This window comes from Mustela nigripes, chromosome 5, assembly GCF_022355385.1.
Source record: "Mustela nigripes isolate SB6536 chromosome 5, MUSNIG.SB6536, whole genome shotgun sequence".
NCBI lineage: Eukaryota > Metazoa > Chordata > Mammalia > Carnivora > Mustelidae > Mustela > Mustela nigripes.
The window spans coordinates 64,333,761-64,356,223 of NC_081561.1; the positions used below are offsets into that span (position 1 = coordinate 64,333,761).

General features: G+C 54.3%; 1 protein-coding gene across 1 annotated transcript in view; it reads right to left on the minus strand.

Moving 5' to 3' along the window:
* The window catches only part of GLP1R (glucagon like peptide 1 receptor), a 32,696-nt gene extending 18,464 nt beyond the window's left edge, over nt 1–14,232 (minus strand). Inside the window, exons 1-3 of the mRNA XM_059399102.1 lie at nt 14,114–14,232; nt 6,415–6,511; nt 5,614–5,721 (exon numbers count right to left, since the gene is read on the minus strand). Of these exons, the coding sequence (XP_059255085.1) occupies nt 5,614–5,721; nt 6,415–6,511; nt 14,114–14,191 (283 nt within the window). The 5' untranslated portion in view covers nt 14,192–14,232. The remainder of the gene's footprint in view (nt 1–5,613; nt 5,722–6,414; nt 6,512–14,113) is intronic.
* Between the last annotated feature and the right edge of the window lie 8,231 nt (nt 14,233–22,463).

Sequence of the window (22,463 nt, forward strand, 5' to 3'; positions counted from 1 at the left end):
CATGGGCGCCTGGGTGGCTCAGTGGGTTGAGCCTCTGCCTTCAGCTCAGGTCATGATCTCAGGGTCCTGGGATTGAGGCCTGCATCGGGCTCTCTGCTCGGCAGGGGGCCTGCTTCCCCTCTCTATCTTTGTCTGCCTACTTGAGACCTCTCTCTCTGTCAAATAAATAAATAAAATCTTAAAAAAAAAAAAAAAATCAGGCCAAAACAAAGGCAGGGAAAGGTCTGGTTTTAGCAACTGGAAGGGTTCCTCTCGGGACCCAGTGCCTCTCTCATGGGCTGCATGGATGTCTGGAATTCTTCACCAGAGCTTGAATCTTCTGAGATGAGGCCAAGCCAGTCTTCAGTGGCGGGATAGTGTCAGAGGAGTGATGGGGATCTGGGCTGACCCCATAGGGAGTGAGACTGACGTCAGAGCCCTCACTGGCAACCCATTCTCCTGACAGCAGGGGAGGAGAAAGGAGACAGAGGGCCCAGGGGGAAGGGACAGGATATGGCAATGGGGCAAAACCCACCACTCTACCCAGTCCTCAGCCCACAGCAGGGTGACACCAGTAACACCCTAATAATACCACAGGTAACACAGGTGCACCCACAATTGCTTTCCCTCTCCACATGCACCTTATACAGCCTCTCTGCAAGCTACACACTGACCTGCGGCATGCCTGACACCTTTGAACAACACAATCACATTCCAAGGTAGGCGTGGCAAGTCCCATTTTATGGATGGACAAACTGAGCCTTTGAGTGGCCAGGTGACTTGCCCAAGTTCATCCGGCCAGGAAGTAGCAGAGTCAGGATCCAGAGCCCCAGCTCTCTACATTCAGAGATCATAAGTTCACAGCCAAGCTCATTGCTAACAGTCAACCGTGGCCACGTGCCATTTCTTGTCTGCCCTTCTTCTGGGCTTCGGTTTGCTAACATTCCCAGCATCCTCCCCTCAGGTCCTCCAGCCAGTGTGGATCCCCAGCAGTGTGCCCCATTCTTGGGCCTTCTGTCCAGGGCCAGCTCGGAAGATGGGGAGGTGGTACACGCCCAGATGTGTGACTGGCACCATGTCAAGGGATCACTGTGTCCCTGAGAAGCTCAGGGAGCCCATGAGAGTGTGTCTGTCAATTACCCTTCATTAGCGGCCAGTATTAAAAGCCAGGACTCATTCTTGGCCAGGCCTCTGGTCCCCAGATGCCCATCTTGGCTGGAGGTGGGGTGGGTCCGCGCCCAGCCCTGCTTATCAGCTCAGCTTTATCTGGCCCAGGAGCGGCTGGTAAATCACAGCCAGGGGCTTGGCTCTGGTCTTGTCAACACCAGGAGGCCGCCGGCCGCATGCCAGGAGGCCCAGGGATATTTCATTAAGTCGGACCCTGGTGCTGGAAATAAAACCCCCAATTAAACACTTCCCCGCCCGGAAACTGCAGCGGCGTCTGTAATCAAGCTAACAGCCGCCCTTCCACGTGGATGCGGGCTCTCAGGGCTGTGGAGAGCTGCTCATGAATCCATTAGCTCCTGCACCCTGGCAACAGCAGCGGCCAGCAAGGGCTACTAGGCCCCAGCTGACAGACCGGAGGGCTCAGATTCAGGGTGGGGAGTCCTAGGCCCGCCCCAGTGTAGTGGAACGAGGGTCAAAGGCAGGGCTGGAACAGAAAGCTCTCAGCTTGGGTTGGGGGACAGGTGTAGTGTGTCAGTCATGGCGCAGAAGAGCTCAGATTCTGAACTACACAGACCCAAGTTCAAATCCTAGCTCTGCCCTCAGCCAGCTGTGGGACCTCGGGCAGACCTCGTTGGGCCTCAGTTTCCTCATCTGTAAAATGGGAACCGTAATGGTGTCCCAGGTATGTGGCGTGAGGATTAGGAGATAAAGCATGAGAAGTGCCTGGTGTGTAGGAGGCCTTTAAGACATGGTCACAGTAAAAGTCCTGTGGCTGCCCCCACCCCAGTTCCTCCAGAAAGCACTCCCTCAGTGAGGCTGGGGCTGGGGCAGGACACCACCTCAGCCACCACTCCTCCAGGGCCAAGCTCTGGCCCTGGTCTCCCTGGGGCAACACTTGCCTGCCGGCCTGTCAAGAAAGCTCCTGGGCTTGACAAGATTCAAGGGAGGCACCTATCAGAGTTTCTGAGAATTGTGAGTTATAGGCCATCTTAAAAGCCTTTTATGACTTTCCTCTAATGAGAACTAAACTAACAAACAGGTACAGATCAGGAGGGGGTGCCGCTAATGAGACTGGAATGATTTATAACGAGCGGATCGGCTGTTTGTGGGTAAACGAGGCTGCTAGATGGCCCTCAGGCGGCAACGGGCTCTCGGCAGCCACTCAAGCCTTCTGGTTCACAAAGTCTTATTAATGCCAGGCATCTCCTCTGAACACGTTCCTTCCTTGAGTCATCTGCTTTTGCCCTCTGGGGTCCCAAATGCTGAGTGAAATGGCTCAGAAGTCAAGGGTTTGGCTGGCGTCCTATCCCTGGATGTCAGGTGGCTCTGAGGCCTGAGGCCTGGCCCCAGCTCCATCTCCAAGGCGATGCCTGGCTGTTCTCCCGTCCCGGAGGGCCCTCCTTCCCCTTTCTCCATCTCTCTGTTCTTTCACACCTGGTGCTGATGCCCCCTCTCTCTGGAAGCCTTCCTGATGCCATACCCCAGGTAAAAAAGAGGGCTCTGACCTTCCTCAGCACCACTGCCTGAGCTGCTGAGCTGACCTCTTCACCCCCTTTTCCTCAATGCACACACACACACACTCCTGAGGTCTCACCGGCACCCCCATCTCCTGACATGGACCTAACCCGAGTGTCTGGTCATTGTTTTGAATTTAATTCTTTCTGTGGTCACATATCCCTCTGCCCTGCCCTGCACTCCAGAAGACTGACCTGTGCGGACAGCACTGCTTGGGCTCCCTGCCCTCTACGGGTTTGCCCAGTGGGAGGCACAAGTAAAAGGTAGGAGGGCCTTTCTGTGGCCACAGCCCTGCTGGGTGGGCTCTCCATCACCACCACCTCCGGCTGCCATGGGGCCCCAGGCCCTATGCGGGCTCCACTCAGGTCCAGGAATGCTAAGGCTTCCTCCTCTTACAATCCTTGGTGCTTTATACCTTCATGGCCCCTTAACCGTGCCCAACCTTGGCAAATGTCCCCTCCATTAAATTCTCTTCAGATTCTCAGCTGAGTGTGTTCCCTGCCACGACCCTGCCTATGACACCCCGGTCCTTCTCTTCACCCCTAACTGTGTCATTCGGAGTCTAGTTTCTCCATAGGCCATTCCCTTGATCAGCCCAAGAAACTCCAGGTCTGGCCCCTTCCTGCTTCCACATGGCATGGTGGGTGTCAGGGAAGTCCCTGGGGCGGGCCGCTGCCAAGGGGACCAGCAGGACAAGCCGAACGGGCAACTGTACTGTGGGAGTCCACGGTGGATGATGGCTCTGCAGGTCCCCAACTCAGGGAGAGGAGAGAGAAAGGCAGAGCCTGTGATCCTGAGCATCAGAAAACAGAGTGAATTAGCATGGTGAGTCAGGGGAGGGAGCGGAGCCTGGCAGGGGGCCTGGGCAGCGGCCAGTATCTTCATGGAGAAAGCAATAAAACCGTGTTCGCTCATAAACGGGCACCACCAGGACCTATTTCCTGCTCAAATAAAATTAAAGGTGATGGATGGAGCTGCAAGGGGCAGGCAGAGCTGGGGGCAGCTTAGTGCTGAGTGATGGGCCCTGTCCGGGGCCTGGCTCCCTGGGGTCTAGAGGCCCAGCCCAGGCTGGCCGAGCTGCCAGTCCCAAATCCCCGAGAGGCAGAGCAAGCCTGTGGATTTGGGGAGGTGGGGCAGATAAGGAGGGTGGGTGGAAAAACTCAACAGCAGCCGTTTTTCAAGAACTTGCAATCCTCCTCGTACCCTTATCACCTGGCTTTATCCCATCTTCCAAGCGAGCGAGCTGAGGCACAAAGAGGTCCGGGCATCTGCTGAGGATCCCAGAGCCACTCAGAGCACTGACAAGAACTGTTAGATTGCAGGACTCAACTCTTTCATTTGTAGAGAGGGCAGGTAGCTCACTGCCGTTTCCTGGAGTGTGCCCAGCCAGCAGACCCAGGCTGCTCACCTGTCTTCATGCCCAGAGCCACACACACAGGAACATACACATAGGCACACACACACAAGTGTGTGCACACTCAAGGGAGCCTGGTGTAGAAATTCCACCAATTCCAACGAGATTCTGGAAGGGATTCCTGGGTCTGCTACTCCATAGCTTGTGAGCTTGGAAAAGGCACTTGGCATCTCTGTGCCTCAGTTTCCCCCCTCTGTAAAATGAGACCATAATCAGAGTCCTTGCTCATGGGAGGAGTAAGTGAGTGTAGGGATATAAAGTGATTACAATAGGCCACAGAAGTGCTGTGGGAGAGGCCACTGGTCTACTCTGCATCTTACCTGTCTCTAAGCCCTGGCTCTCCTTGCGCACTTTGGGGAGGAGGTGGGTGTACTGGAAGACTGAGAAGGAAAGAACCTCCTCAACACCCCTCTCTGGGCTTCATCTGACGTCAGTCCTTCGTTCTGAGGGGACGTCTACCGCCAGGCCTTGCCAGGGGCCCTGATGTTCCATTAAGGGGCCACCTCTTCCAGGAAGACCCCTGGATTCCCACAGTATGACTTCATTCTCCCACTTGCTTCTGGGCTGGCTTCTCCTTGGAGGCCTCTTCAAGACACAGTGTTTAAGAGCACAGTCTGGGTTCAAATAGTGGGTCTACCATTTACATCATCTGAAGCAAGTGGTTTCCTCTTTCTGGGGCCTCAATTGCCTCATCTGTACAACAAGCATAACCATGAGGTGGCTGTAAAGAGTAAATGGTATACCTGCTTTGAGGTACCAGATACCAGATACCAGATTTGGCACAGCGTAGGTAGTCAGTAAGTATTGGCTATTATTTTTATTATGAGAGTGACTTTTCTCCTTTACTGAGACTATGAGCTCCTCGAGGCAAAGGTGCTGGTCCCCTGTTAACCTCTCTGGTGCCCAGGACAGGTGGGTGGCAGTGGGGGTGCACTGGCTACCTCTCCAGTCAGAGCACCCCCTGCACCCTCCGTAGGTCCCTGCATTCCAACGACATACCTCTCCCAGGGCAGGGTATCCCTTGCAGGCAGGAGTGAGCTAGGGAGGGAAGCCCACTGGCGGTAGGGGTGAGGGGCGTCATGGGAGGGACAACATCACCACTGCCCTAAGCTCTCATCTCATCTGTATTCATCTGACCAGTGAACCACTGAGGAGTCAGGAGGTGGCCGGGCACCATGACGAGGTAGGTGGCCCTACAAACACACATCCCTATACACACACATACACACACACACACACACACACACACACACACACTCCCCAACCCTAGGATCTGTTCCCACCCAGCTCCTTTCCTGACTACTGGATGGAGGGGGCTTACATGTCTCTCTTAAGTCAAACCCCACACTCTCTCCCTCTCCTCCCGCGCCAGCACAGGCCCTAGCCTAGGCTATACCCGAGGCTCCCCACAACCCCCTCCCAGGAAAAGACAGGCAGAGAGACACCCATCAGGAGGCCTAAACACCTTCTGAGTCCTGAGTACTGAGTCAGGCAGAAAGGCAGCAGTGCTCCAACTCCACCTCGGAGAGAGGACTCACCACTGCTGGCCCAGGGCAGGTACCAGGGGCAGCTGACATTCACGAACGAGCCTGGCAGCCCGTCTGGCCAGCAGGCATACTCATCGAAGGTCCGATTGCAGAACAGACCTGGGGACAGAAGAGAGAGTCTCTGAGTTCCTGCCTGGTCTGCTAGTCGCACTCCTCCCCACTCCCTGCTGTGGAGGCTGATGGGCCCAAACCTGTACCCTGCTAAGCTCTGCTGGGCACTTACTGTATGGTCAGCACTCTTCCCACCTGGCAGGTACTGTGCAAGGGGACTCAGGCCCCGAGCAGCCGTGGAACTTGGAGCAAGTTACTTACTGTCTAGTTTCTCATCTGTGAAATGGGGTTGATCCTGAGCCCACAGGGCCTTTGGGGGACCAACAGTGTTATGTCACATGGATCCCTGTGCCATCCCTGTGCATGGTACATAAGTGGTCTTAAAGTCTCTGTCTCAGGCAAGGGGGCAACGGTAGCTCATGGGGCTAGAATAACCTGCCTATGGTCACGCGCTATGATCACAGGGCCAGGATTTGAACCTAGGCCCATCTGGCTCCAATCTCCCCTGAAGCAATGCTTCCTATAAACATGTTCATTGGGCCTCCAGCCCCTGCACAGGCCAGGAAGTGTGAAGGAAGGCCAAGAATGGAAAGGCCAGGTCCCTGCTCCCGAAAATAAGGAGGAATAAGACGGCACCCCAAGGCCTAGGGCCAATGTGGCATCCTAGAGAGGCAGAGGATGCCTGGCCATGACTTGGGGAGTGGGGCTTCAAAGTCCCCAGGAAATCCCACCTGGACTCACCTGTGGCTGGTGGGGGAGCCTCAGTCAGGAATCGCTGGCACTGGTGTCGGTATTCTCGCCACTTCTGCACTGTCTCCGAGAGGGACACAGTGGCACCCTGTGCGGGGAGGGGAGAAATGGAGGCCCTTTGGGTCCAGCCAATCTCTCTCTTACCCCCTGTTCCCCACACTGGGTTTCATCAACTCCAGGGTACCTTAGAGCCCCAAACTCCCTCAGGCACTGGCTATGTCCAAGAGGGGGACAGAGCAAGTCCTACCACAGGGGGGCTCCAGGTGGATATTTTTACATCTTTATCCCCCCCCCCCCCGATAGACAAGCGCATACCTTGGTGTGTAGGAAGCGACCAGCAAATATCAACTGAAATGATGCTTTTGGGGAGTGAGTGGGTGACGGGGGAGGAGAGGGTGTCCATTCATGGTCTCCTCTGACCTCACCGAGAAGGCAGAGTTCCTGAGGGCCCAAGACTTCATGATTGCCATAGACTCCTTTCCCAGTGCCCAGTCAGCCTGCCACCAAGGTTCCTGCACTTTCAACCATTCCATTAGGGGACACGCTGGCCCAGAGTGGGAGAGGAGTTCAGTTGAAGCCACATAAGGAGCAGAGCCCGGTAAGACTACATCATTAGCATCCCTCCTGAAATACACAGCCATTATCTGGGAGGCCAACAGGACCTCCCCCCGCCCCCCATTGTCCCTTTCTAATGTAACAATAGAGATCAAATATTCAGCTCAGCTTCCCCACCTGAAGAAGTCCTGAGGACATGGGGTCAGAAAAGTACCAGAAAAAGGAGCTCAGGCTTGCAATGGGATGGGTCCCCCTATCTGTGAGGAAGGGGGACATGAACCTCAAGTTTTAGATAAGGTAGACACAACAGGCTTTTTAGCACAGAGACCCAAGTAGACCCACCCACGTGAGAAATGACCCTTCTGAGAAAAAAAAGAAATTTTTGTTCACTTCTTTAAGATAGGTCCAGGGACGGTGTTCCTTTTTAATTTGTGTTTTTTTCCTGAACAGGCTTAAGATTCTAAATACTCCTCATTTGGAGGCTGCAGATGCTGAAATGACCAGGGAGCCCCTTGTACAAAATTTAAGGTTCATACATAATTGAAAACAAAATTTCGCTTTTTGAAAATATACACGTGTGCTGAAATCAAAATAGCTACTTTTTTGAAGCTTGTACCCTTGACTTGGTGGTGGTGCCCTAAGCACATGCTGGATCTGGTTTTGGGTAATCTTGCCCTGGTTTAAAGGACACCTCCCACAAAGACACAGGTTGTCCTGTGTTCATCCCTGCCCCCAGTGGAAGCTTCTGGAAGGGGCTTGCTAGAGCCCCAGCCGTGTTCTAGGAGTTAGTGTGCTGAGGCTACAAGGAGTGTCACCTGAAGGAGCTCTTCTGAGGGCAAAGGTCAAGTGATTTGTTTTAAAAAACAAATAAAAGAACAAGGAATAAAACACAACAGTAGTGAAGGCAGTGTCTTGATTTTTAGCTACAACGGAAAGGTCAGCAGAATTTTCACTACAGCCAGTCCCGGTGGATCAATCCCACTCTCCACCCCTTTTCCTTCTACCCCACCCCTGGACCCCCAACACAGCAGCTGGTGGTAAAAGGGCAGAAAGACTGGGAAGAAATTCTCCTTGATCTCCCTTTCTAGAAGGAAAGCAGGAAGGAAGCAAGGTCACGGTCACAGCTGGGAAATGGGGCAGGTGTGTCTGGGGCAGGGAGTGGGGAAAAGGAAGCTGATGGAAACCAGAATTCTCAGGGTATGGATAGGAATGAGGTTAAAGGCTAAGGACAGCATCATGATGGCGAACCTGGTCACAAACACTCCAGGGCATTTCAAGACAGAGGGAGCCCTGTCACCTGCTCTGAGCAGAGCTTCTGAGGTAAAACTGTCTTCAGACTAAGATTCCCTGAGGGCAAGATTGTATCTCTCCCACCTCACACTGGGGCTTTCTGAGGTAGGGCTGTGTCTTCCCTCAGACTAGGGCTCCCCAAGGGCAGCGCTGGGTCTCCCCACTCAGACTGGAGCTCCCTGAGTGCAGGACTGTGTCTCCCCCTCAGACTGGAGCTCCCTGAGGACTGGGCTGTGTCTCCCCCTCAGACTGGGCTCCCTGAAGGGAGGGCTGGGTCTCCCCCCTCAGACTGGGGCTCCCTGAGGGCAGGGCTGTGTCCCCTCTCAGACTGCGGCTCCCTGAAGGGAGGGAATATCTTTCCCCTGAGAGAGAGAGAGCTTCCTGACAGTCTGGGTCCTCGGTCTTCTTCCCACATGAGCCCAGGGTCTCCACAAACTCCACTTTTCCCTCCCCTTCCCTCCCCCCACTGCATATATAGCACAAACTACCAGGACCTCTGGTCTCGCCCCCATCTGGTGTTTATGGAAGTCATATTGTGCCAGGCTCTTGGGAGGATGAGGGAGATGGGGAACACATAGTAGAAAGGCAGAGCCCTAGCCTGAAACAGTCCTCGGGCTACTTGGGGGTGGGTCAGGTCAAGGGCTTAGCAGGACATCACAGAGAAAGAAGGGATGAAAGCGCTCAGGGGGTGTTTGGGGCCAGGTTCTAGTTCTAGGGGACTCTGCGGACTGTGAGCTGAGGAAGACACTGGGCTAGCAAGATTGGAGGGTGGGTATTTCAGCAGGATGACCCAGCAGGAACCAAAATGCAGAGGTGGGGACAGTTCCTGTCAGCAGAGAAAGGCCTTGGGCTGGTGTTCCAAAGAAATTTCTGGGCCAGGGAGAAAGCAGGGGCCAGGACTGGGGTAGATATGAGACTCTGGTCTGGGACAAGGATGGTGACCAGCAGTAAGCAGAGCCCAAGTGCTCAGGTGAACACAGTAAGACCGTGGAGGGTGAACAGCCCTGGCTTTGGGCTCAGATCTAGGCCCAGCCCTGACTCCCCCACAGATTAAGTTTGTTACCCTGTGCAAGAGTTTTAACTTCCAGCCTCAGCTTACATGTGTGTAAAATGGGAATAATAGTAGTCCCTACCTATCCCCCGCCCCCAGGATTGTTGTGAGAATTAAAAGTGAGTTAATGCTTAGAAGGGCCCCTGGCCCATGGAAACTGTACAGCCAATGCAGCCCTTCTCAGGACTTCTGCTGTTTACAAGAGAAGGGAAAGACAGAGTGGACAGTGCAGCCTGGCCTCCTGGGGAGTCTGGGCGCTACCCCTCCCTCACTTCCAGGATCAGCAATCTCCCAGGAGAAAATGAACACATTTTCCTGCCAAGGACCAGTCATTCTGCTTAGTGTGTGGCAGCTTCCAGCCGCAAACCCATGTGGGGAGGCTCAGGACTCAACGTCCGTGGGCAGGGAGCCGTGGGAAGCGGCAGGCCCTGTCCCATTTCACCCTCCTCTGGCACGAGTCCCCGCTCCAAGACTGATGAGGCAGAGCTTCGGATGCTGCTGATGGGAAGGACACGGTCGTGGAGACGGCAGAGATGGCCCAGAGAAAAGGGCAGCGGTGGGGGCTATGGGGCCAGGTGAGGGCAGCTTGGAAGGTTTTAGAATCCGGACCTGCCAGGCTTTGTGAGATCTCTCGGAAGGGGATGAGGGGATAAAATGGAGACGATGCCCAGTGAAGGTTATAATAAGGAGGAGCATCTCTCAGATTCAGGGAGTTTCGGGAGGAAGCAGGAGGTGAGAAAGAGGATGCCAGGAGGGAGTGGCGTGCTGGAGAGAGCACTGGACAGAGAGCCACAAGTCCTGGGTTTAAAATCCCAGTTCTGGCTGTTAATGTGGGATTGACAGGATTCACTTTAATCCTTTGGGGCCTCCGTTTCCTCATCTATAAAATGGGCGTATTGCTCTCCCCAAAGAGTTACTGTACAGATCCAGCAACATAAAGTAGGTGAATATCTTTCTGAATTCTCCAGCCCTGTACCGGTGGGCAGTGAAAGAAGGAAAGGCAGTCAGGGAAGGATGAAGATGGAGTGGATGCTCTCAAGGTGGCGGAGTCTTCCCTTCTCCCTAGGAAGGTACTCGGTCTCCAAAGACTGGGTGCCAACCTAAAAACAATTCCTCCTCCAGTTTGGTTTCTCAGTGTAAATTAAGTTCCTTCCTTTTCTGGGAACTTTTTTGATTGAGGGAAGGAGGAACAAGACCTTGGTCTCTCTGGGCCACTGAAATGGGAAAAATGGGAGAGGACCCCAAAGGAGGAAGAGCGATCCACAAGAAAACTCTGGGACCTCCCAAATGATGCGGCCCCTACCCTCCCCAGCAGTCCCGCCCCCTACCCCCAGCCTCCTTCCTCTCTGTCCACCTCCCATTGCCCAAACCATCACCCTGGCCCCTGTGCCCAGGAAGGGTGGGGGCTGCCAACCCCTGGTTCCTTGACCTCATTATTTTTTTTCTTAAGGGCTCCGGAGACATGAGCAGAGGGCAGGGAAAAGAACACTGACCCGCACTGTCATATGCTCAGGAACCCTCACACAGATATACTGTCACACACATTATCATGCACACCGTTGAGCACATGCTTACATGACAGTCTCCCCCCTCCACACAAACACACACACACAGGTTGTCAGGAACACACTCACATGCTGAGACACTGCCCCCAATACACACGTGCGCACATACACATACCCCCTTCTTGACTGAACATATACTCGACCCACGTGGTCACACACACGTACACAGGGAAACACACATTCTATCATGAGCACACTCTCTCTCACCCATGTGCTGGCACATCCCGGCAGACACCCATTTACACAAAAATCTCTCTGTCTCTCACACACACACATGTAGACCTCCCCATAGACACAGTATCACCCATGGGGTTGCAAACACATATACACTGTTGGACACACAATTACACGCTGAGATGTTTCACACACGTGACTCGCACACCAGCGGACTGCCACACACAGGATCACACACACGTACACACAGAAACAGGGGCTCATAAAACCTATACCCTCCTCTCCCTGGTCTCACTTTCCATGTCTCTCTACTTGTCTCTGTCTCTGTATTTCTGTGTCTCTCTATCACACACACATACTCTCACACACACACCCAGAGGAATCTGCCCAGGGCCAGGCTGCAGCTAAGGAAGGGCCTGTTTTTCCTCAGAGCAAGGAATTGGAGGGCAGGATGTGGTTTCTTGGTGGCTCCTGTCCCAGCTCCCACCTGGGATCCGTGTCCGGGAGGGAGCCCAGCTCAGAACAAAGTCCATGCTGACCGCTGTGCACCCCGGACTCCCTCCACCCTTCACTTGAATGCGGAGGCTCAGGCCTCCCACAGCCTCTCTCCAAGCCCTAGGCTGCCCTTCTGAAGAAGGCTTCTGGATTCTGGAGGACAAATGGGTCAGCTCCCCCATGTGCCTAAAGCTGCCATTTCAGGGTTCCAGTAGCTCAGTCCTCTCCATAACTTTTTGTGGTAGACGTTGTGATTCCTGCTTACAGACGAGGACACTGAGGTTCGGGATGGTCATTGTCCTACCCAAGATCACCAGCTAAGAGCAGACCTGAGATGTGAACCCAGGTTTGGCTGGTTCTCATTTTGGGTCTCAGAGGCTTACCTGTCTCCTCATAGACCAGCTCCCTCACAGGGGTCCTAGGGAGGTAAGGAATAGGGGAAGGGGGTGGTCCTTTCAGCAACAGTGAAGGAGTGGCCTAGGCCCCCTTCTTTAGAGGTCAATTTGGTCATCCACCTGCCTGCAAGGAAGCCACTTACAGCCTAGCCAGATCTGACAGTGGACAGCTTACTCTGTGTTCCTCCTTCCAGGAAGCAGGTTTGAGGCACCAGCCCAGCCTCTCACCCGTTTTTCTCTCAGTGTCTGCATACCCCTAGTCTTGCTGACCTCATGAACAGAAAACAGAAAGCAAAATTCACCCATTTCTAGAATGTTCTACATGGGCATAAGGTTGTGTCACAGGACTGCAGTCTAACCTCAAAGCCCCTTTGCTCAGATCACTGTGATGGCCAGGGAGGCTTAGCCCCTCTGCCCACCCCCCACCCCCGCAACAAGAACAGCCCTGGAAAGTTCCATCTCCTTGCTCAGAGCCTAGCTCCTCCTGTCCTGCTCTGCCCTCCCAGGCCTGTTAGGGTTCCAGGATAGTTGGCTTTTGCACTGACCCAGGGCTGAGGAGTGAGGGGATCAGAAGTAAGGGCAGGTTCAAGGAACCAGATTCTTCTGGGAAAAGGAATTTTGGGGAGAAGACAGGCAGCCTCCAGAACCTGCCCTCTTCCCTCAGTCCAAATCCAAACCGGGTCTGCAAACCTGCCTGGAGCAGGATGGGAGGTGGCCGGAGGGCTCTCCACCTTCATCCAGTCCCAGTTCCAACTCGGAGGCAGTGAAGATGAGCCCGAGAGGCCGTCATGCTAATGTCTCTGCGGTCCTGGCTCCTGAGAGATGCCAAGTACACCACGGAAGTCAAGGCCTGGCTGAGGGACTGTGGGAAAGTGCTGGAGAAGCCGGGGTGTCTCTTGTAGCTAGGGTCAGTAGCTGGGATGGGGGACAGGTAGAGGGAAGGAATGAATACGGAAAAGAATTTGGGGTTGGGGGGCTGACATGGGCTGGCATCTGTCCACATCTGGATTCTCAGCCAGGCTCAAGTCAGCCTTTACCAAGGCAATGGCCCCTCACCATGTCCCCCACCCGTGGTGGGACAAATTCCAAGGCCTGTAGAGCTCCACTCCCCCAAAGCTCTCAGTTCTTCAGATCTGAGGTAGGAACCAGAGGCCGCAGGAAGAGATATTTCCCTTGACACCAGACAGGCCACCCAAGCCTGCGCCTCCTCTCTGCTGTAACGTCTCACATCTTTGGACAACTCCCCACTCTGCCAGCAGGCTGGCTACAGCCCCCAGCCCAGGAGCCTGCAGCTAGGAAAGGCAGGGAGGGCAATGAGAACCACAGAGAGGGGCTGCAGGGGTCTATCTGTGGTCTGCTCCTCAGTGGCATCCAGGGGACCAAGGTGTCTCTGCCTGTCCCAGTATGCCTTCTGGTATATGTTGTCAACCAGGTTAGTCAGAATGGGGGGGTCACACAAGTGTGTAAAGGGGACCCGGCTGCTCCCAGAGGCGCTGGGAGCCTCCTTATGTGTTTGCCGCAGGGGCTGGGGGAGGGGGCACTCAAGTTCCATCTGGGAGGTCAGAAAGAAGGACAACCAGCTGCCACCGCAGGGTCCCTGGGGCTATGAGTCAAAGGCGGTGCTGGGGGGCTGGTGAGGGGGTAATGGAGCTGGGTGTCCACACCCTGGCCCTCTCCGTCTTCCCGGAGCCTTTTGGGGTCTTTGAGGAGCGAGAGGGGTGGGCTAAGGGCAGGCACCGCGGGAAGGGCTCAGGGACGTGGTGGGAGAGGTGAGGTCAGGGAAGGGGGCGAGCCGGGGCCGTGCCAGGGCCGCGGGCACGAGTCTGCGAGGAGCATGAGTTGGGAAAGTGGTCTGGGGAGATGCGGCGCAGAAGTCAGCGCAGGGCGGCTGCCGGGCAGCTGGTGGCCTGGTTGGGGGTGGGGGACAGGGGCGGCGAGGGAGGGGGCGCGGCCGCCGTCCGAGCCTCCGCCTCCGGCCGCCGTCTGAGCCCCCGGCTCAGGGCGCCCAACTCTCCAGTGCCTACTCCCCCCTCAGGGCTTCGGTTCCCTCCGCCTGCGGTCGCGGAGTTTCGCTCAAGTCCCGGCCGCCCCTGCCGGGACTCGGCGCCCGCAACCCTCAGGGCCCCCCGCCTTCTTCCCCAACCCCCGGGGGCCACGGGTCTCACCTGGGGGCGGGAGCCGACCCTGCCCACCGCCCCGAGCAGCAGCAGCGCCAGGCAGAGCGGGCTGGGGGCGCGAGCCATGGCGGGGCGCTCAGGACCGGGCCATCGCTGCCACCTGCGGAACCGCGCGCGGCGACTGATCCCGGGCGGCCGGCGGCGCCGGGGGAGGAGCCGACGCGGGGCCGCCCCGCCCGAGGGAGGGGCTGGCGGGGTCCCGCGTTTTCCGCCCCAGCCGCCCGGGGCCTCCTCCACCTCTCACCTGTCGGACCCCGACCGCGGGCACCGGGTGCTGCGCTCCGGGAGAGGACCGGTCGGACTGAGAAGCGCAGGAGCCTGCCACCAGCACCCAGCGCCGCGGGTCCCCTCGTTCCCCCAACCCCCGCCCCCCATCCCCCCCCAGGTTCCCCCCCCCTCCTCTGGCTAAGGAAAGCCGGCCCCCCCCCCCCCCCCCCATTCAGGCTACCCCAGAAGAAACTGGGGCTGGACCAGCGCTTGGGACTTGTCCAAGGTCACACTACCCGTAAGACCCCTCCCGTTTCCGGTTACTTTCGAGTAACCCCAAGAGCTGCTAGTGACTAGTATAAGAAAGAGCCGCCGTGCGGGGTTGCCCCGCCCCAAGACCTCTCCTCATTCCCGAGCTCGATCCGGAGGGTCGCGCCGGAAGAACTAAGGTTGGGAGAAGAGCAGAGAGACCAGGACAAATGGATCGGTGGAGGGTCTTGAGTTTTCCTCCCACTCCTGCAGCCCCCACGGCCCTTGTTCGGAATCACTAGTCTCTTAGAACCGTGTGTCCCTGGGCCAACTTGGGCCCATAGCTGTTCCCTGTGCCTCCTGTATCTTTGTCACCCGCTTTATAGGGACTCTGTATTTTACCTGCCTTTAGATCCACCTCTCATCACTGTGCCCAACACAGTGTGGGCAGGGTTTGGGGGGCGGCGGGTGGTGCACAGGCTACCCTCAGATTCCCTTCTTACAGCCAGGCTGTGCAGACTTTACTTCCCTGATGCCCTTAAAGAGTAGGGGTGGGAAGAGGGGATTGCCCCAGCCCCAAAGGAACTTTGATGTCACTGTTGGGAAGGGGGGTGGCAGCAGCACACAGTCCTGGACTCACCATAGGTGGGGGGGGGGGGGATGTCTGGAGCATCCCGAAAGGAAAGAGGGTCTGTGAGAGTAACTGCTGTTCTGGGAGAAAGAACTTCTGGAAGCCCTGAGGGAAGTTGTCGGGGAAGAGGATGGAGTAGGGGGAGCGGGGTGGAGACAGCCAGTGGGAGGAGCCAGGGGCTTCCTTTCCGCCAGAGGAATCATCCACTCCAGCAAGCTCTACTTCCACTACCTGGGAGTCATGTCTTCCCTCCCCTGCCCAGAAGACAGTCTACATTCTCCTTCCGGGGTGCCACTTAGGATTACGAGCTTGTTCAGCTACACTCGACAGAAAACCCCAAATAGCAATGGTGTAACCAAGGGCTCTCATATACAAGACCAGAGGTTCACCCTAGGGCTGGAGCAGTGGCTCCCTGATCATTAGCGCTCCCCCTGTTCTTCTAGCTTCCACCATTCTCATGGCCCAAGCCTTCCACTAAAAGATCCAAGGGGTTGCCCCAGCTCTCACCATGATATCCAAATTCCAGCCAGCCTGAAGGAGAAAGGGGAGTAGGAGGGTTGCGCCTCCATGGGTAAGGGCTCATCCTGAAAGTGGCAATTGTCAGTTCCGCACCCATTTTTTAAAAATTTTTTTAATTTATTTATTTGAGATAGAGAGCATGGGGCGGGGAGCAGAGGGAGAAGCAGACTCCCCATTAAGCAGAGAGCCCCTTGCCCAGCTCTATGCCAGGACCCTGTGATTATGGCCTGAGCCAAAGGCAGATGCTTAACCAACTGAGCCACCCAGGCACCCCCATTGGTCAGAATTTAGATGCATGGGCAGTCCTAGCTGTACAGGGGGCTGGGAAAAGCTCTCTTTGTCCCAGGCAGTCACTGGCAAGGTTAAATATTGGAGTTTATATTGCTCTAAAAGAAGGCAAAATTAGATATAGATTATAAACATAGATATAGACATATAGATATAGATTATAGACATAGATGATAGACATAGATGATATGGATGTCGATACAGATGCAGGGAAACAACTTGTCGGCTCTGCTGTACCAGGGTGGGGAGCTGTGGAGAAGAGGAAGCTAGAGAAGGTTTTCAGACAGAAGTGGGCATGTGTCATGAATTTCTCAGCCTCCGAATCACATTTATTCAATAGATACTTAATAATCTTGAACACCTTGTTATGTGCCAGACACTGAATTCGGTCCCAGGGAGAAAGTGGCAATGCTGCCTCTACCCTCAGGAAGATTCTACTCTGTGCAGGAGAGAGACATTCAACAATTATTGGAGCCATTTCTCTTACAGTTACAAGGGTGACCAGCACTGCTGTGATAAGCAGGTGCCTTTGTGCAGACTAGGAGCCCCTAGGAATAGCTCTCAAGCAGCTCTGGATGGACAGAGGTGGATGGATAGCTACCGCAGCTCCTCTCCCTGGGTTGGGACACCTCAGAAGAGTGTACCAGGCTCTCAAGGTTCCTCAAGCAGTGGAGGCCCTGCCATCCACAGCTGCCTTCCCTGGCCTGCCCTGCATTCCCACAGTAGGGCACTAGTGCTGCCTGGGGACACCTCTCAGATAAAAATGAACTACCTGTCCTTAAACCTTCATCTTGGGGTCTGCTTTTGGGAGAGCCCAGCTAAAGTCATTGGGCACAGGGAAGTCTCCAGGGGTGGAGGTGGCCCCCCTGAGCCCAGAGTCATTTGGGTGGCAGACTGCTGACCTTTCCCAGAGGTCCAAAGCCTCTGATGTTTCCCTGATGCTACCTCTCATCGCCGCATGTCCTGCTGTGGCTCCTTGGGACTGGGGATCCAAGAGCCAGCATTCTACTGCAGCACAGCCAACCGAGTGAAGGCTGGGTATACACAGACCTTGCTGGTTCTGTCTCTGGGTATGATAGATGCTACTGGGCACTGTGCCCCGGTTCTTCTGTGGAAGGGCCCTGCAGCTGCTGGGAGGCTGTATGTTGGACATTTGGGAAGATTTGTGCCCCGAACTTTTAAGTAAGTGTCAAGGTGAGTCCAAGGTCTGATTCACTCATTCACTTATCCATCCCTCCCTTCCTTCCTTCCTTTCCTCCTTCCTTCTTTCTTTTCTTTTCTTTTTCTTTCTTTCTTTCTTTCTTTCTTTCTTTCTTTCTTTCTTTCTTTCTTTCTTCCTAACACATCTTTCCCTTCCTCCTTATCCCATCTCCAGAGGATTAGCTTTCTCATAACCCTTATCTGACCTTGTCCCTGAGTCCGTGTTGGGTCCCTATCACCTAGGACCAGGTTCTTAAAACTCTTAGTATCTAAGAAGCCTTCTTAGGGCTGCTCCCAGCTTACCTCCCAACTGGATTTCTTGCAAGTGACTCCCCTGCAGCCTTCTGCCTTTGCACATGTAATTCCTTCTGTATGAGTGTCCTCCCTTACCTCACCTGCCTGAGCCCCTACTCATGCTTCAGGACCTAGCTCAGGCAGCCCCCTCTCTAAGAAACATCTCCTCAGCCCTGTCCTTCAGTGCTCCCTCAAGACAGCCAAGGTGCTTTGGTCAGTGGCAAGAGCCCTGGCAGTCTCCCAGAAATCCCTGGAAGGATTCCCCAACTTCTGCCCACCCTCAGAGCCTCAGTAAAGGAGTCACCCACACCAGGAAATTTTCCATAATCCCTCACACCTAATTCCTCAGGGTCCCAGGGCCTTGTGCATATAGCCATCTGGGTATTTCAAACCCTCTTGAATGTTTGCCGGTTACTTTCTCAGCTTCCTCATGGACTCAGAGTCCCTTAAGGGCAGAGGCCTTGTTTTACCAACTGTAATACCCCACAACACCCAGCTCAGTGTTTAATATATACTAGGAGCTTGGTGGCTCTTGTTTAAAATAAGAAATGGAATGAATTGAAGCACTTACCATGTTCTATCACTGTCCATTTGTGTTTCCCTTGTTAGACTGTGGGCTCCTTGAGGGAAGGAATCTCTCATTGTTCATTGTTCATCTCTGGGTATCCAGCATTAGTACAGGCCCTGGCACATAGTAGGTGCTCAATGGTGTTTTTTGCAATAAGAGCGTGTGGATCCAAGTGTCCAGTGAGATGTCTGGCACATAGTAGGTGCTCAGAAATTTCTCAGAAGAAAGATGGGCTGGTACAGAGGACAGATTAGGTCCTGGGGAGTACAGGACCTCCTCTCTCTACACTGTTATCAGCCCCCTCCCAGGTCCTGCTGTGGTTTGAATGTTTGCGTCTTCCCCCCTAATTCACATGTTGAAATCCTAACCCCCAAGGTGGTGATTATGGCAGTGGGAACTTTGGGAGGCAATGAAGTCATGATAGCAGAGTTATCATGATGGATTGGTGCCCTTATGAAAGAAACCCCAGAGAAGTCCTTCCCCCAGCTGCCACCATGCGAGGATGCAGAGAGAAAGCCACCATCAGTGAACCAGGAAGCAGGTTTTCACCACACATCAAATCTACCAGTGCCATGATCTTGAAGTTCTTTAGAATTGTGATAAGTAAATGCTTATTTATAAGCACAAAGTCTATGCTATTTTGTTATGGCAGCCTAAACAGACTAAGGCTCCCTGGAACAGAGGGCAGGATGAGCTACCAAAGAACAGAGATTTGAACAGATGGACTAGTCTGTTAAACTAAGAAAACCCGTGAACAACAACAACCTCCCTACCACTTAGGGAGCTGCTGGCAGCACTGAGCCAGGTGCTGCTGGTTGCTTAATGCCAGGATCTCCTCAAGTATTATGAACAGGTACTATTATACCCATTTTATGGAGAAGAAGACTGAGGCTCCAGGATGAAAATTGAGTTGTTCATAGAGAGGTGCTGACATTCATCCCCAGGGTCCCCTGCCCCCAAAGCCAGTACAGCAGCTCTGATGGGAATCGCAGAGGGGACAGGCTTCACCTCTGCCAGGCTGTCTTGGGAGCACCTGCCCTTGGCTCCTTCCTCTGTATCCCCGAGCTCCAGGTCCTTCTCCTTACCTCCATGCCCAAAGCTTCTCCTGTGGCCCTAAAGGATGGCCCCATCAGCTTTTACAAAGAAGGCTTGGTTTTCAGATCCCCTTCAGAGTGGGACTGGGAGCAACTGGGAGCCCCAGAGGAAAAGATGCAGCAAGGTTCTTTCCTATGGAAACAGACCTGGGAGCAGGCCACCCTACCCTTTGTCCTTGGCTGTGGATAAACCTCTCCTTAGTAGGAAGACCTGGCCAGCGGGCAGGGCAGAATCTTGCATCTTGGGGGAGGCAGAGAGGAAGGGGGGGGGAGGGGGATGAGGAAAACTGCTAAAAGGACAGGTGTCTCTTGCCCTTATAGTTCAGTTCCTCTCTGAGCTCCCAGTTCCTTATTTTCCAAAGCTCAAAACTGTCCCTCCTCTGGGGGGTCCAGATGAGGAAAGAGCCAACATATTTTAGCATAATAGAAACACACACACCTCCACATCAATCTTAGAGCCTGTCGGTCTCGGGTTCAAGTCCAACAAATCCAATCTCAGCTGCTCCCTTAGCCTTGGTCTCACAGTCTGTAAAAGGAGGACGATAATAAAGACCGCCATCCCCTGAGTCCTTGCCTTAAGCCAGGCACTGATCCAGGAGCCATGTGAGTGCTACTCCATTTTAATGCTCACCACTGCCCCCAGCCTGGCCATTGCCAGTAGAGTCTGAAGATCCGCTGGCAGAGGGAAGAAAGCAGAGACAGAGGGAGCAGGCCCAAGAGTCCTCCTTCTGCAGGAGCTCGGAGAACCTGGTTGCAGGCCACAACAGAGGCAAGAGTGGAGGAGTGTGTCTGTCCCCAGAGGTTGCCCCTGCCATCAAGGGTCCTGTGCTCCGCCTCTTGCTTCTCTTCTGCCCGTCCCTGTGCAAGGAGCAGCCCTGGGTTGTGAAGTGGGATCATTTTTATGTCCCGCTTGACCTCTTCAGAACCTAAAGCACAAAGCAGTGGAGTAACTGGCCCAAGATGACTCCGGATAGCCAAGGTAGCCTGGATGCGACCCTCCCAGACCTCGTGCCCTACCTACACAACTCACATTCACCACCTTGCACAACTGTTGGACCATCAGAAACCATGCTTGCCCAGAGCCTGGCATAAACAAGTTCTCCGTAAATGGCAGCATTAACACCCCTCTTATTCCCCACAACCCTCCCATCTCCCCCCTGTCACATCAGCTGGGCCAGGTCTCAGCACGGCAGCAGGAACAGATGCTAGCATCCAGGGTCTCCAGCTTTGGACATCCCTTCCTTGTCCAAAGGGCTCCAGCCTGATCCCCTAGGTCTGGGGGAGGAAGGAGGCTGGCTGAACCAAAAGAGGTCCTGCCCCCAGCCCCAACCAGGCCATGCTCACTATCCCCCTACCCCTGCCCCCACCACTCACCAATCCAGCCAAATTTCCCAGGTGCTGGGTCCTGTCCAGGTCTGGGCAGTCAGCTGGGAAGGATTTACAGTCTCTCAGGCTACAGTGATTATTTCCCTCCTGGGTAAATGCAGCTCTGTTTCCAAAGGGCCAGGACATTGTATTCCTAACTGACTCCTCTGTTGAGAAAGAAGTCAGTGGGATCGTTCCTACTTTACAGAGAGGGAAATTGAATCCCACAAAGGTCAGGGGATTTGCTTGAGGTCATTTAACCAGATGTTGGCAGGGTCTGTGCTCCTCTGGACCAGGGAATAGAACAAAAAGAGGAAGAGGACAGCAAAGTTCCATTCTCTTCTCCAAATGGGAATTCTGGCAAGAAATGATGGGTCTCCCTCCATCTCCTCTGGGAGGAATTTGGGTTGGCAGTGAGGAGAGGTGAGAGGAAACCCTGGGGAGGGAGAGAATCACAGGGAGGGTGGCATGGGCAGAATGGTAGAACCAGCAAGGGAGGCAGGTACTGTCCAAAGAGCCTTCTATTCTCTTCCTTTTGACAAGAAGCTTACGTTGCAGAGCTGGTTGAATGCTCCCCAAATCTGGGCACATAGCTTGTGTTGGTTTCCTGTGACTGCTGTATAATAAAGTCCCAGCAAACTAGGGGTCTTACACAATAGACATTTATTGCCTCGCCGTCCTGGGGGCTTGAAGTCCAAAATCATGATGTTGGCTGAGGACTGAGAGGGAGAATCTGTTCTAGGCCTCTCTCCTAGCTTCTGGTATCCTTAGGTAGTCCTTGGCCCATAGGTGGCATTCTCCCTTTGTCTTTACATTATCTTCCTTCTGCAACTATCTGTCCCCAAATTTCCCTGTTGTGTACAATGCCAGTCTATTGGATTAGGATCCTAATGACCTCATTTTAACTCGATTACCTCTGTAAAGAGCTTATTTCCAAACAAGGTCACATTCTAAGGTACTGAGAGCCAAGACTCCAAGATCCCTTTCTTTGGGGTAGGGGGAGCGTGATTCAACCCATGACACAGCAAGACCACATTTCCCAGTGTCCCTTGATTAGCAGCCGTTAGTATGGCCAGTGGAATGTGGAGGAAGGTGGGATAGGCTCCCTCCAGGCTGGGGCCATTCAACTTCCCGCACGATCCTTCACACCGTCTCCCCCTCCAACGGCCAGCCGGTATAGGTGATCGAGGGAAGAACTCTAAGGCTCCAGGGGACGGTAGAACAGGTGATCCAATGGAGAACTCTAAGGCTCCAGGGGACGGTAGAACCAGAAATGGGAGCTTGGGTCCCTAAGTGCCTGTCTGGAGCAATTTCCTGCTGACCTGCCTTGTATTGTCTCATGTTAACGCCCGCTGAGATTCAGGAACTGTTTATCTCTGCAGTTAGCCTATCCTGACACCCACGGGTGGCACCTGTCCTTAGTCTTTGTGGGACAGGGATAGTTAGTCCAAGCAGAGGGCTTGTGAAGGCCCCCTCAGCAGCTGCAGTTAGGTGAATGAGAATCTGTGCTCCAGGCCCATCTCCCGCTCTTCTGTTCCCCTCACCATTGTCCGTGGGTGGCAGCATCGGAATGGGGATTCTGGGTCTGTGTGGCTGAGCTTCCTGGGCCTGGGAACAGGCCCCTTTGGTCTTATCCACCTGGCTCCTCTCTACCCCTCATCCCTGCTGTTCCCACCTGTCTGCCTTCTCTGGAAAGAAGGTTGGGGGGACCTGAGAGGGGTTAGTTGTGACAGAGCCCACACTGTCCATTCACAGAATTAAAGCCCTGCAGGAAAAAAGGAAATGTGCCAAATTTCACACATTTGGAAAGCAAATAAAAAAGAAGCACCACGTGGGCCTTCTTACTGTCACCTTTCAGCACCTCTGTCACGGCCAAGAAACCCACTGTGACCAAGATGAGAAATGAAACCAACATCAGCCTGA